We start from the raw sequence: 13,655 nt of genomic DNA, 5'->3' as shown, positions 1-13,655 counted from the left end.
GGGGGGGGGGGGGGGGGGGATCTTGCAAGGCCATTTTTTAATTTATAACACCAAGTTCACAACTGGAATGAACATCAGGTCTACAATGGAAAGCACGTCCTTCTATCCTGATATTAAGCACCTTTATTTGTGGAGGCTTATCCGTCCATGAAGGGTTCTCCCTCCATGCCTGAAGTTGCTTCTCCACATCAAACTCCCAGGATGAAGAAGACCCCTTCTTCTCCCCTTTTGTGGACGGGTTCATTGACGTTAATGTCTGACCATCACTTGCTAATCCCTTAAGCTGAGGCTGCAACCAGAAATAAATAAATAAAATAAAATCATGTAAAATATTTTTTTCAAAATTAAATTTTAATCCAGTCTAGAATTTACAGGTTTAGTGATAATAAAATGTTCATTCTCTCTCGATTTCTATTCCACAGACAAAGTTTTTAAAAGTATTCATTCCAAATGAAATTAAGATGACCAACCTTGATAGAATTTTGAACCTTCTGAGAAAGTTGCGCAAGAAACTTAGAAATTGCAGGATTAAAAGCTTCCAGAACATCATTTCGCTCATTCTTGGAGACGTCTATACTTGTTTTGGTCATCACTAGGTCACATGTAAGATCCTGGTTTCAAATCACTTTGAAGTACCGAATCCCTGGTTTGGTTTCCCTCTCCCCTCTGGAATTCTTTCGAAGTTAAATTTCATATCATTTCTATATGCCACAGATAAGACTCGGAGAACAGAGCTCAGTTTTGGTGTTGCTAAATGAGAATCAAAATTATAGATAAAAGACATACGAAGTAGAGATTCAGGTAAGCCAATCAAGAATGACAGGCAAAAACTGGCCACAATATTAGCACATCTGAGTCATCATAAAGGAATGACAAGCAAAATCCAACCACAGAATCAACGATTAAAAAGGCTCCGTAACTTTGCTGATTATGCACAAAAAAAGGGACGAGAAAACAAAAGAGAAATTAAGAAATCCACTCGTTACAAAATGGACAACGAATTTGTTTTTGAAGAATTCAGTAGGCATAAAGACCTTCATTCCATCATCGAAGCTCAGCGCTGGGCTCGAATCCCTGCGTCGGACTCAGCCGAATAAACCTTTCCTGGTAAAAAATTTGAGCGACTGCATATTGGGTTTGTAGTGGCCGGTGCGAGAGAACAAGAGAGAAAGGAGTAAAAACGAAATCCGAGCGAGTCCGTGAAATACCGTTCCAATTAGGCATGTGTCACAAGAGAAGAACGCGAGTTGGACACAAAAACGTGTTTGACTTGAACCTTCTTCTGGTCCCTAGCCTGATCTTAAAAATATTTGAAAAAATTATGTCGAATATCACTAACTTGACTCATCAATAAACGATGTGTTGCAAAATATATGGTTTTAGTTTTGGGTCGATTTGCCTTCTAAATTGGAATTTGTGTTTGGAGCAATGAGTTCGGTTTCTCAACTTCGGTTCTGTATACCCAATTTAAACGCATTTCTTGCATAATTTTGGAGAGGCTCTCCATTTTTCTCATAATTTGGATGGGTTATGCCATTTCTCTCTATTTTCCCCATGAGTATTTGATTTATCTACATTTATTTAACAACAGTTCAATAGGTATATGATTTAATAATTTTAAGATAAGAAAAGTGTATTTTTGTAGACGATTTATTCACATAATTTTTTTAAAAAAATATATTTACTTTTTATTTTAAATTTAATACTACAAAATAAATAGTATTTTATTTTAAATTTATTGAAATGAAATTAACAGTACTTAATTTTACATTAGCTATAGTAAAGAAAATATTTCATTTTTAAATTACCTACCCCAAAAGAAAAGCAAATATATCAAATTCGTTTTGAAGCATAAATATATGTTATTATTTTTAATTTAATCATTTTAAAATTATATATAATATATTTTTATTTTTATTTTTGAACTTTTGCATGAACCGATTAAAAAATTGTTTGTTTGTTTATTTCCGATTTTTTTCGGAGTTGAAGCAGGGAGAATTTGAACCCTTTCAACTTCTACTAGGGTCTAATAACGTGCAGAGTCCGTAGAGGAGCGTACAAGCATCCCGTGTGTAATGACGGAAATAAATATATTATATATAATATATATTCTTTCCTACTTTTATTCATTTTCTTCTTTTTGTGCAAGTAAATGGCTTTTCCTTGCGCCCCAATCCCCCTGCCTATGTTGATTTTTATTTACCTCTCTCTTCTTTTGACCTATATTTATGTGTTTGGAGGGTCATTATTCTTCTATTTAGCTAAGCTTTGAGGGCCTGTTCTGTTGTTCCTCTGAAAGATAAGATCGTAAGATGGAACAGTCCATTGTTGAAGAGGGAATCTTCACAACCATTGAAGATTACGAGAGGTTAGGCTCTGGGAATCATGGCGACGAATACGATTCGTTGAGTTCAAACCGATTTAGGCTTCTCCAAGGGAGCGGAATGAGGAGGCTCGAAGAGAAGGGGCTGGAGCACGAAACTGTGGCGAAGTGCTTCGTTTCGGGTCTTGGTAGCATAGGGAGGGATGCACAAGTTGTGGCGGTTCATAAGAATTGGAGTTCGGATTCGGGGAAAGTGGCGAGGGAGGAAGCTTTTAGAATATTCTCGGATGCGGTGGCCACCAAATGCGGAGGAGATGCTAATATCAAGTTTGGTTGGTACGGTGCTCCAGTGGATGACATCTGCCAGATCGTGTCTCACGGTTTCAGTCGTTTCAATCATAAAGATATGCGCTCTGAATCATTGCACGGTGTGGGCGTCTCTTTGTGTGCTGCTAGATTTTCGATTGACTGGTAACTGTTTTCCTCGCCATCTCTCATCATCTTTCTTCTTCTTCTTCCTATTATTATTATTATGTGCCCTGCCGCCAAAACGATCCTCCAACGGCCGTTTCTTAGAAATTAGAATAGAGATACAAGAGTTGCTCATTTGGTAGCTTTTAATTGTTTGCAGTGTCTCGTCTTCGGCCGTCGACCAAAATGGACTACAGCACGCGTTATTATGCAGAGTAATATTGGGGAAAGTGGAAGCTATTCCCGCAGGATCTAAGCAATTTTATCCAAGTTCCAGCGCTTTCGATACGGGCGTAGACAGCTTGTTCGCACCCAGAAAATACATCGTTTGGGATGCTTTCATGAATTCTCACATACAGCCCACTTACGTAGTAAGCTTCAAGACCCCTCAGCCAAAGGGTAGGAATTTCTTCTTCTTCTTACTTTTTTTTTTTTTTTTCCCGGCAATATATAGAGCATCTCGGTATTGATACAAGTATGGTTTGAGCGTTTTGCAGGTGCCCAAATGAATATGAAGTCGGTAAATATGGTGAAGCCAAGGTCCGCATGGGTGAGTTTTCCTACGCTGATGCTTACACTTTCGAGGTTCTTGGATCCTAGGAAGATGAGTTTGATACACAAATGGCACGAGGATTTTATTGTAAGTGACGCACATATTCTTATTTGTTTAATTTATTAATAACTAAATGGATGAATTGGTTGTAAATAATGAGTTGGGAATGGGATGCAGAGAAACAAGATTCCGCGCCCACAACTGATCAACAAAGTGAGGCACATTGCTGGAGACGAGCTGTTAATTGCTGTAATTAAAAAGCAGAGGAGAAAGGAGGTGATGCAAGTGGCGTAGTTCCAGCCCTTCAAATCACAGGGGCAGTGGAGCCGCGTAATAGATCAAATTGAACATTTTGGGAGAATAGTATAACATTCAGGGCGGGTTAATTGTCTAATTCACTTCCAATCATCCCTTATAATATCAATTATCAACTTCATTTTGTTTCTTTCTTTTGTTATTCGAAATCCTTATTTTCTATATAAATGTTCCCCACTAGATTAATTATACCACCCTACTGTTTCGCTTACATTTTTCCTCCGTCTCTGCTATAAAATCAAAATAAATATCACAATTCATAACAACATTAACATAATCCCCAAAAAAGGAGATATTATGATTATTTTTTCTATCGCCGACAATGGCATAGCAAACTTTTTTTTTTATTATTATTATTAATCTTTATTAAACACTGGACGTAACAATTTTCCTTATGATTGAGCCACAATTAACCTTTGGTTATAAATATATATATATATATATATTTTTTTTTTTTTTTTGTCAAGTTACAAACCTGATTTTTATGATTTTCTAACATTTATAACTTTTAAGGGTCATAGAGACCAAATTATAACTGCACCATTTGAAATTTGGCTGGGAGAATTTAATAATGTTTTCAGTATGTACTAATTACCAAAAGTAATAAGTGGTGAAATATATTAAAAAAAGTCAAATGTCAACTTTCTGTTTTTTCAAACATCAAATGTCAACTTACATCAAAATTTCAGCTTTTGAATTTAAGAAGTAATGATAAAAAGAAATTTTTTAAAAATGATAGATTATCCCATTTGTTTGTTCAATATTTATAATTTTTTAGAAAGAAAAATCAGGTATATTGAATTTAGAATATCTCATTGAATTCCTATCAAATAAATGGAGTAAAATGAATTTAATGAGCTTTGTTGTGATCATTGAACATCAACTCGATGAGCTTTAATTAAGATAAATTGTAGCAGTTAAGATAGGATCAATAACTTGTAAAGAAGAACTAAAGCTTAAAAAAAAAAAAAAAGACATGTTCAAAATCCTTAATATGCAAGTCACAGGCAAAACTATTTAATAAAGCAAAAGGTCACAGACAAAGACAATTAGACAGAGCATCTATTTCCTTATCGTCATCGGTGAGGATTGATCACACCTCAATCATTGACCTCATGTTTCATCCTTTGGGTTTGACTTGCTGATCAAGAATGTATGCTTGTCAGCCAAGTGAGGCTCCTCGCCAGGTCACCAAATCGTTTCCCTTCTAGACAGCTTGTTTGGCGCGTGTGACATTTCACGTGTGACAAAAGAAGCAGAATCTTATTCATCAACCGCCCCCAAACAAGAAAATGTGAAAGTGAATAGTAAACGGGAAGTGGGTTGCTTCCGGATTTCACGAATAGTAGATGAACAAAAATGAAGGTCAACAGAAGTACTTTTCGCCTCGAAATTGGAAACTTCGTAATCGTCTCCACCAAGTAACCACCTTATTAAATATGCCGCAAACCATTTCTCACCCACCTATACTCCAAACTCGAACCACCTCACGCGGTTACAGTTTCCGCCAGATTCACAAGCAATTGCCAATTCCGTTTTCCATTCACCACAGGAGGAGATGAAAGGTCGTGTCTCTGAAGATTCTAGCGCGAACATGAACAACCCCCGCGTCTCTGCTAATTCCACCAAACCGGACCTCGAATCCTTGGCTTTCCACGACAGATTACAGCTACACGATGCCTATGAGGAACAAGACGAAGAGTTCTCCTTTGTGTGCGCCAACCCAAATGATTCCCCAATTAACGCCGACGATGCCTTCTTTAACGGCCAGATCCGCCCCGTCTACCCACTCTTCGACAGAAGCCTCCTGTTCGTGGACGGGCAGGATCCCGAAACACCCGATAACCCTCCATTGCTTCGCCCGCCCTTGAGGAAGTTGTTCGTGGAAAAGCAATTTGAGTCGGATACGGAGCTGGAGGGAGTTGTTGAAGGCACCTACTGTGAGTGGTCTCCGACGACGGCGGAGCTCGGCAAGAAGAGCAACTCCACAGGCTTCTCCAAGCTCTGGAGATTCCGGGAATTTATGACGATGCGCCGGAGCAGCAGCGATGGCAAGGACGCCTTCGTTTTCTTGAGCAATCCCAATCCCACCACCCCAAAGTCCCCCCAAAACAAGCTACAACCTCAACCTCAACCTCAATCGGATTCCAGAACCTCCACCTCCACCTCCACTTCCGCTCCAAAGCTCAACCGCCTCAAAGCCCAAACAGCATCCTCTGCCCACGAGATACACTACGTTAGAAGCAGAGCCCAGAAGCAAGTCGACAAACGCAGGTCCTATCTTCCCTACCGCCAGGATTTGCTTGGCTTCTTCACCAGCGTCAATGGATTCAGCAAAAATGTTCATCCTTACTGAATCAATATTCTTCTGCAATTTCTTTTGTTCTTCTTCCCCTCTTTCTATTTTCTTGTAAATATTTCTGCCCCAATCAAGAATTTTGGCATTAGCAATGCAATGCGATGCGAGAGAAGATGAATTCTTTTGTTTGTAACTATGAACTATAACTTCAACAATTTCATGTATATATTACAAGTAGTCTCCATAACACCTCCCGGCCTTGGGTTCAAAACACAGCCACGAATTTCAATATTTAATATGAGCAAATTGATACTCCAATTCTCAAATTTGTTTCAGTAATCTGCAGAAATAGAATTCATATTATTTACCATCTCCATCAATGCATTCAAGAATTTCATTGCTGCTGATTCCAAATTTCAAGTTGGAAGTTTCGTAGACATCGAGCAGAGCTCGTAAATGGGGCTGCCATCTTCTGGATCTTTGTGAGTGTGAAAACCATCCTCGTGGGTCTTCAGAATCTTATTTCTTCTTCCATCTATGTAGAAGGAAAAAAAAAAGAAAGAACTATATATATGCAGGAACACGCAACACGGAACACGACTCTCACGTTTGTATGATTTTACCATGAGCATAAGTGGGATTCTCCCAAATATCTCGTACCAGATAGTATTCCTCACTTGTAAACACAATCATTCCTTAAACTTAAATTAATGTGTGATTCGCTCCCAATAATCCTCCACAATATATACATACACATACTTTAAAATACTTGTTATCTTGCCATACAAATATTTTAGAATGTTTTTATATTGGATTTTAAAACCATATTAATGGATACAATAGAGGAAAAATATATATATATATATTTTTCACCTAATAATTCATATATGACCGATTAAAATCTCTAATTATTTATCGATAAATTCAAGAAAATTTGATGCGCCTTATCTTAATTCTTATCCAATATCGAGGGCGAAAAAAAAAAAAAAAAAGTTTTCCTAATTTTATTTTCTGAAACCCCCGGGTGAGAAGGTTAAATTTGTAGGGTTAGACACGTGGTCGATTACGATTAAAGTCTTCTGGCGAACAATCATCGACGGTTGTTATTTCATAGCAACTTTATATCTTTCCTCGAAGCTAGAGTTTGACGGCTACGTTTCTCAAATCAGATCGGCTTCCTTTCTCTGCCTTCGTCTTTGCCTCTGCCACTCGTAAAAGGTGATCTCTAAACCCTAAAATTTCAGTTCCGGTTATTCCTATGCCTATCCTTTCTCTGTTTTACACTTCTCTTCATTTCTTAACTTTTATTGGCGTTTAGGTTGCGATTTTCTGCTACCTGTTCGGTTTGCATGGCCTCTTTATGGTTCCCATTTGGGTCATTCAAGTGTGAAATTTTATATGGAGATTGTGACGAGAAACACTCTCTGAACATTAAGTTTGTTGATTTATAGCTGATTTTCGTTTTTCTTCTAGTCCCACATTTGGCCACAGTAGTTTCATTATCTTTCATTTGATTCACGGAAAGTTTTCGAAAAGAAAAGTTCTGAACAATTATGTATATCCTTGGATGTAATATTAGTATTTGTGTTTAAGCGATTAATAGCTTAAATGCTCTCAAGCGATTAATGGTGTCGTAATTGGAGTGCCTGCTTGAGGTCTATTTGTTGGTGGGACGAGGGTTTAGAAGATTTGAAGTTAACCAAGAAAATGATATTGACGATAAATTAAGAGAACAAACAAGATGTTATTCGAGGAATCTATGCACCAAATGTGGTTGAGCGTGAAAACAGTAGTGTTCTGGTTGGAAATTCTAGTTATTAACACTTGTTTATCTTCTTGACTCTGGTTCATTTGATTTAAATCTGACAGAGTTGCTATATTATCTTCAATTTTTGAGACATAAAGTGGAAGATTGCATAATGGAGCAACCATCTGTGAGATCCCATATCGGTTGGAGAGGGGAATGAAACATTCCTTACCAGGGTGTGGAAACATCTTCCTAGTAGATGCGTTTTAAAACCGTGAAGTTGGCGGCGATACGTAACGATAGACTTTGGCTATTACCAATGGTATCAGAGCCAGACACTGGGTGGTGTGCCAACAAGAACGCTAGGACCCCAAGGAGGGTGGATTGTGAGATTCCGGTTGGAGAGTGGAACGAAGCATTTCTTGTAAGAGTGTGGAAACCTCTCCCTAGTAGATGTGTTTTAAAAGTTGACGGTGATGAGTAATGGGCCAAAGTGGACAATTTGCTTTTGGTTAAAATTTAATGTCAACATATTTTACATTTTGCTTTTGGTTGACCTAGTAGTCATACAGGGTTGGAGAGAGTGGGTTCCTAGGCACCGTAACTGAGATTTATACTATCCTGGTGGTCAATGTGATAGGTTAAGGCAATTATTGTGTTTCTTTGAATGAGAAATTTATTTATTTATCATTTTTTCATGGTTATTTTATCAATCCCAGCCTTTGTCCACCTTGGTGGTTTACTGGTTGTGTGGGCATTTTGTAAAAATTCACAATGTCAATCTATTGTCTAACTGTTTTGTTACTGTTTGTATATTGGCATGATTAGGTATTCGGGGAAATGGCAGAATCCAAACCTGGACTGAGGAAACCAGTATTTACCAAGGTTGATCAACTTCGGCCAGGCACTAGTGGGCATACTCTTACTGTTAAGGTTGTGAATACTAAGATGGTATTGCAGAAGGGTCGTCCTGATGGTCCTCAAGCCCGTCAGATGCGAATTGCTGAATGCTTGGTAGGTGATGAAACTGGAATGATCATATTTACCGCCAGAAATGATCAAGGTAAACTTACAAAAGTATTTGAGCCTGCACCATTTACGTAATTTTATCTTGTATGAAGCATGCCAATTTTCTTCTTTATGCTTGCATTCTAAATCCACATGCAACTGAAGAGGTGCTGTGAAGAGTTTTAATAACTGTTCTATATCGTGTGATCTCACTCCCTATCCACAATTACTGTGAAGGGTAAAGGTTGTTTTGATATATATTAACTTCCTGCTAGTGAAGATTTCGTAAAGGGAGGCTTTCTGTTATCTTAAAAGTTGTCATGGATCTTTCTTTTTCACTGGAAAAAAAACTCGATTTTACTGAATACTGGGATATATGGAGGTTGAAATGCAAATCCAACTGAAATAAATCATCCATACTAAAAGTACCTTTTAAAAATTATAAGTTCATCACTTTGTCAGCTATATATATTGGTCAGTGTAATGGCTCATAGTTGGATAATGACTTGAATAGTTCAATTACATGACGGATGTTGGATAAAGTTAAAACTATACATTAGAAAGGATAAGCTCTACGCTGAATCTTGAGAATAATAGATTTTGAATGAACCCTGTGTATTATTTTGATTTTGATCTTATGAGTGAGATTGGTACTGGAAGGTCCATCAGCTGTAGTTAATGTTGTTTCTACAGTGGCTTCTTTTTTTCTATTTACATTTTTTTTTGTGTTCGGATCTGATTATGCATTCTGTTGAGTGTTAGTTCAGAATACTGTATGTTATTTGTAATATAAAGTAAGTGTAGATGCTTTAGTGATCAAAAGATCGTAGACTGTTTTATTGTATGAGGGAGTAAGAGAATGAGAACTAATTGTTATCAATATTAAAAGTCATCTAGTTACTGGAACCTACTTGAAGCATTAATTTTGGCTTCTTGTTTTTGGAGGAACTACCATCACTCAGGAATCCAGGGCCATTTAATAACGTTTTTGTTTCTCATTTCTCATTTCTCGTTCCTATTACTATTTTTTTTAGAAACATGCATTTTTGACAAATGATTTTGTTTCTCGTTTCCAAATCTAAAGAAATGTTTCCTCAAAGTATGAAGAATTTGGGGAATTCCAAAAAGAAGTTTCTGTTTTAATGTTTCTCTTTTCATTTTGGTTGTTCCAGCCTTAAAGCACATCCCAATTCCCAATGCGAAGTGAACGTGTTCACTTGTTAACATATTTGCCTTTTTCTTGCATCTAAAAACTTTTTTTTTAGTTTTAGCAAAGTTTTTGAAGAGAATAATTTTTTTAAATTTTTTTTTAATTAAGACAAACATTTTAATTTTTGAACTTTAAATTTGATTTGGGATTTGAATAGATATTACAAATTTTACATTTTAATTAAAATAATTTTATTTGTATATTTAGCCATTACTTATCATTTTTTACTATATAGTATATTATTTTTACATGATATTACAAAGTTTTAAGGTGAATGGCGAGATATTCAAATTTGGACAACAGTTGAAGGATAGATACAACTTTATTGTTGTGCTTCAATTTTGCATTGGGACTTGATTATAATATAAAGTTTTGATAATTATTTTTATATGTTTTATTGCATGCTGTATGTTTTCTGTATTTCAATTTGAGGTATAACAGAGAAAGAAATTGGAAGCAAGAAATAGTTATCAAACTAGTTTCTTTTTCTGTTTCTTGTTAGGAAGGAGAAATAGGTATGACATACTTTATTGTTGTGTTTGGTTTGATGTTGGACAATTGCAGTTTTTAGAACTCAAGGACACTAATGTACAACCTATAGAATAGATCCTGTTCAAGTAAGGTTGTTTATCAAATACACATAAATTAACACTGGTTTCAATTATTCACTTACTATTTCGTTTGTAAGTGAATAGTTGAATGGAAAACTGGTTAGTAACACCATATCTTTGTAATTGTGTAGTTGCAATGAAAACTATCCCTCCTGCATGGGCAGATTAAAAAGGTGGACAAGAATGGAATTTTATGCGAAGTAGGTTCATGATTTGACTAACAGGTGGTGCAGGAACGAGCTAGGATTAAATTTTTTGTAGTGCAAACTCTTATTGTAAAAATATAGCCCTCCGTGATTTGACCTATAGCCTATCTTTGTTCACGAGATTAGTAAATAGGTCATCCAGAATTTACTCCAAGCATTCAGGACAATTTTATAAGTTTACTGTGCCTTGCATTTTTTTAAAAATTCCAACTGACCCCTAAAATTTAATCTGGTTTAATTAACCAGCCCTTTATGTATATTTTATCTTAATTTTGAATGTCCATGTAGCCACTGTTCAATTTATTGACTTGAACTAATATTTCTTTTGGCATTTAATAAATGGAATTGAAGTTTCCGTAACTCATTTACTCGTAATTCTTTGCTTTCTTCTGTGTAGTCGACTTGATGAAAGAAGGTGCCACTATAATCCTGCGCAATGCTAAGATAGACATGTTCAAAGGATCAATGAGACTTGCTGTGGACAGGTGGGGCCGTGTTGAAGTTACTGAGCCTGCAAGTTTTACTGTTAAGGAAGAGAACAATCTTTCACTCATTGAATATGAACTCGTGAATGTGGTGGAAGAGTGAATTTTGTGATCGCGTTCACTTTCCTGCTGCAACCTGACCATAAAATAAAACAATCAAGCTACAAAATTACAAGTTTCCTTTGGGGTACTGAAAATGCTCACCGAGTTCATTATTAGGAAATAGAATTCTGGAAGCCAGTCGTACGAAAGTTGATTTTCATCCACGCAGCTTATTGTTAGAACCGTTGTTGGGATTTACAAACAGGTGGGTAATGGCTGCAGTTGATGGAAGAAGGCTTAGCCGGCTTTTTTTACTTTTCATTTGGCAAGTATTTTATTGGCTGTGACACAGTTTTATGATGTTGAAACTATCATAAGATGATGACAAGAGTAGCGCCTTGCGTGGTTTTAAATTATGTTTTTTTGTTAGTCAAGGTTCATGCCAACTGAACTGCTTTTGAACTCAAATCCAATGCTTGAATGATTGATTACCCTTCATGTGTGAGGATTTCACGAGTAAATATCAGTCTCCGGTTTTAGGTTGCCTTTGTTTGTGTATGTGTTGTATGATGTGCTTCAGCAGGTCTTATGTTGTGTGATAAGATCTTAGGATCAAATTGGGATCCTAAATTGTACATTTCACACAGAAAAGAGATGGGTAATAAGGAAAGCAGTGGAATCTTTCATAATCCATACGTACCCTTCCATCTGGGGTAAGCAGTGGAAGTAAAAGGTCAAAGCATCTAATGTATTCAACATAAATAAAATTCACAGTGATTCAGTGGTTCTCTGCCCAGAGAGAGAGAGAGCGTACTGATACAGTGGAATGGAATTAAGGGGAAAATGAAGATCATATGAAGTATTTAATTGCATTGCGTCTCTTTGACGTCATGCATACTCATCATCATTACCTCGTTTCTTATTTAAAAACCTCTGTTCGCCAACGTGTTCATAAAGTATTCAAATGATTGGATATCTAGAAAATGTTGATAGACCAGCCGCGACTGTCTGCTCGCCTCTATTACTTTAATCTATTTTTTGGATATGATATGATCACATTTCTACTCAAACCACAGCACTCGAAGTCCTATTTTCATTTCTTTGGTCAAATCTATCGATACTCTATCGTGTTATTAGGACCTTTCACTTCACCCACATTTCTTTCCGGAAGGTTGATGCCCGAGCCCTGATTGGCCCTACTCTGGGTCCCCGTCCATGAATCTTACTACTTTGGAGGATGAAAAGCTAGCCATTTAAGTTGTAATCATAGTTTATGAGCCAAATTACTTGTATGGCATTCCAAATGAAAGCAGAGGGAGGCCGTACGGCCATGATTGTTATTCCCACTATCCCATCCACTACGCCATGGGTGCTCTTCCCTTTTGTTATTGGTGGCTTCCATTTCCAACGCGATCACGATGGGCTTCTTCAACAATAAAAATATGATAGCACTAGCTGGTGGGGTTTTCCTTTTACAATTCAGAATCCAATCCCTCGAGGATGAGGAGGCTACATTTATCTTCAACTACTTGATTCAGACCACAATGAATGCTGGAGCTCAATCAGAAACGAAATTAATCATGTGCTCTACTTTTTGGGAGAAAGGAGTGTTGTGCCGGTGAGCAAGGGAAAGACACAAGCATGTGCAAGCATGTGCAAGCATGCTCTGAAAGGTTATTTTGTGGGAACAGAGTTAAAGCTACTAAAGCAATACACGCTTCTGAATGCAGTAAACTTGATTTGAAAGCTCCCCAGTTCTACCATCGCGCTTCTTTACTTCCTTTGTACAGAACACCATGTTGTTAGTGCAATGCGATCATTGTACCAATTAAAAATAAGATAAACACAAATGTAACCCATACACACATACTTTTTGTTTGTCATCATACGCAATTAGCAAAAGTTGGAAATGGCCATATTTTTATTGCAAGCGTCATATGCTCTTTTACGAACCCAGCCTGTGGAATTGAGTAAAACATTGTTATGAAGTGGGTGAACCGACTTTTTTGAAATTGCACTCTTCCTGATCCACTGAGAAGCAAAGAAAAAATTGGGATCCAAAGCTGGAAACTTTATGAAGGACGCAACATTATACTTAGCGACCAGCATTCTGAAAAGAGTACTGCATTATCATCTGCACACCTTTTTATTCATTTTTTTTTTTTTTTAAAGTAAAGGCTTTAGTTGGAATAATCCAAAGCGAATTTGGAGTGACGCAAGTTATGGCTTAAACCGTGAGAGAGGCTCACTAACTGAGATACACTTTGCTGGGGAATAGAAACTTTGAAAGTGTATGGCAATTATGATGCGAGCAGCGGCGTTGTGGTCGTATAGTTGTAGCTGTAGTTGGAGGAGTCTGCAAAAACAGGAGAATTTGCAATTTGA

At 37.0% G+C, this 13,655-nt stretch overlaps 4 protein-coding genes across 7 annotated transcripts in view; 3 read left to right on the top strand and 1 right to left on the bottom strand.

Moving 5' to 3' along the window:
• Positions 1-1,272, bottom strand: part of LOC111454111 — a 4,441-nt gene extending 3,169 nt beyond the window's left edge. Inside the window, exons 1-3 of one of the 4 annotated variants that reach the window (XM_023095431.1) lie at positions 787-1,272; positions 471-666; positions 122-289 (exon numbers count right to left, since the gene is read on the bottom strand). In XM_023095431.1, the coding sequence (XP_022951199.1) occupies positions 122-289; positions 471-590 (288 nt within the window). In that variant the 5' untranslated portion in view covers positions 591-666; positions 787-1,272. Of the gene's footprint in view, positions 1-121; positions 290-470 lie in introns of all 4 variants that reach the window. The other 3 variants (XM_023095430.1, XM_023095432.1, XM_023095429.1) reach the window with 3 other exon arrangements.
• A 905-nt stretch (positions 1,273-2,177) lies between these two features.
• LOC111454113 (probable inactive poly [ADP-ribose] polymerase SRO2) lies at positions 2,178-3,856 on the top strand. The gene is made up of 4 exons (XM_023095433.1): positions 2,178-2,794; positions 2,955-3,193; positions 3,292-3,434; positions 3,525-3,856. Exons 1-4 carry the CDS (start codon positions 2,313-2,315, stop codon positions 3,639-3,641), a joined length of 981 nt encoding a protein of 326 aa, XP_022951201.1. The 5' UTR covers positions 2,178-2,312; the 3' UTR covers positions 3,642-3,856.
• A 1,400-nt stretch (positions 3,857-5,256) lies between these two features.
• LOC111454581 lies at positions 5,257-6,018 on the top strand. The gene has a single exon (XM_023096081.1). It carries the CDS (start codon positions 5,257-5,259, stop codon positions 6,016-6,018), a length of 762 nt encoding a protein of 253 aa, XP_022951849.1.
• Positions 6,019-7,055: 1,037 nt separating this feature from the next.
• On the top strand, positions 7,056-11,791 carry LOC111454116 (uncharacterized protein At4g28440-like). The gene is made up of 3 exons (XM_023095439.1): positions 7,056-7,179; positions 8,537-8,771; positions 11,141-11,791. The coding sequence occupies exons 2-3, from the start codon at positions 8,549-8,551 to the stop codon at positions 11,329-11,331; spliced, it is 414 nt and encodes a 137-aa protein (XP_022951207.1). The 5' UTR covers positions 7,056-7,179; positions 8,537-8,548; the 3' UTR covers positions 11,332-11,791.
• The last annotated feature ends 1,864 nt before the right edge of the window (positions 11,792-13,655 follow it).

The sequence above is a fragment of the Cucurbita moschata genome, unplaced genomic scaffold, assembly GCF_002738365.1.
Source record: "Cucurbita moschata cultivar Rifu unplaced genomic scaffold, Cmos_1.0 Cmo_Scf00016, whole genome shotgun sequence".
Classification (NCBI taxonomy): Eukaryota; Viridiplantae; Streptophyta; class Magnoliopsida; order Cucurbitales; family Cucurbitaceae; genus Cucurbita; species Cucurbita moschata.
The sequence above is the reverse complement of the archived record's forward strand: the minus strand, read 5'-3'. Positions and strand labels throughout refer to the sequence as shown.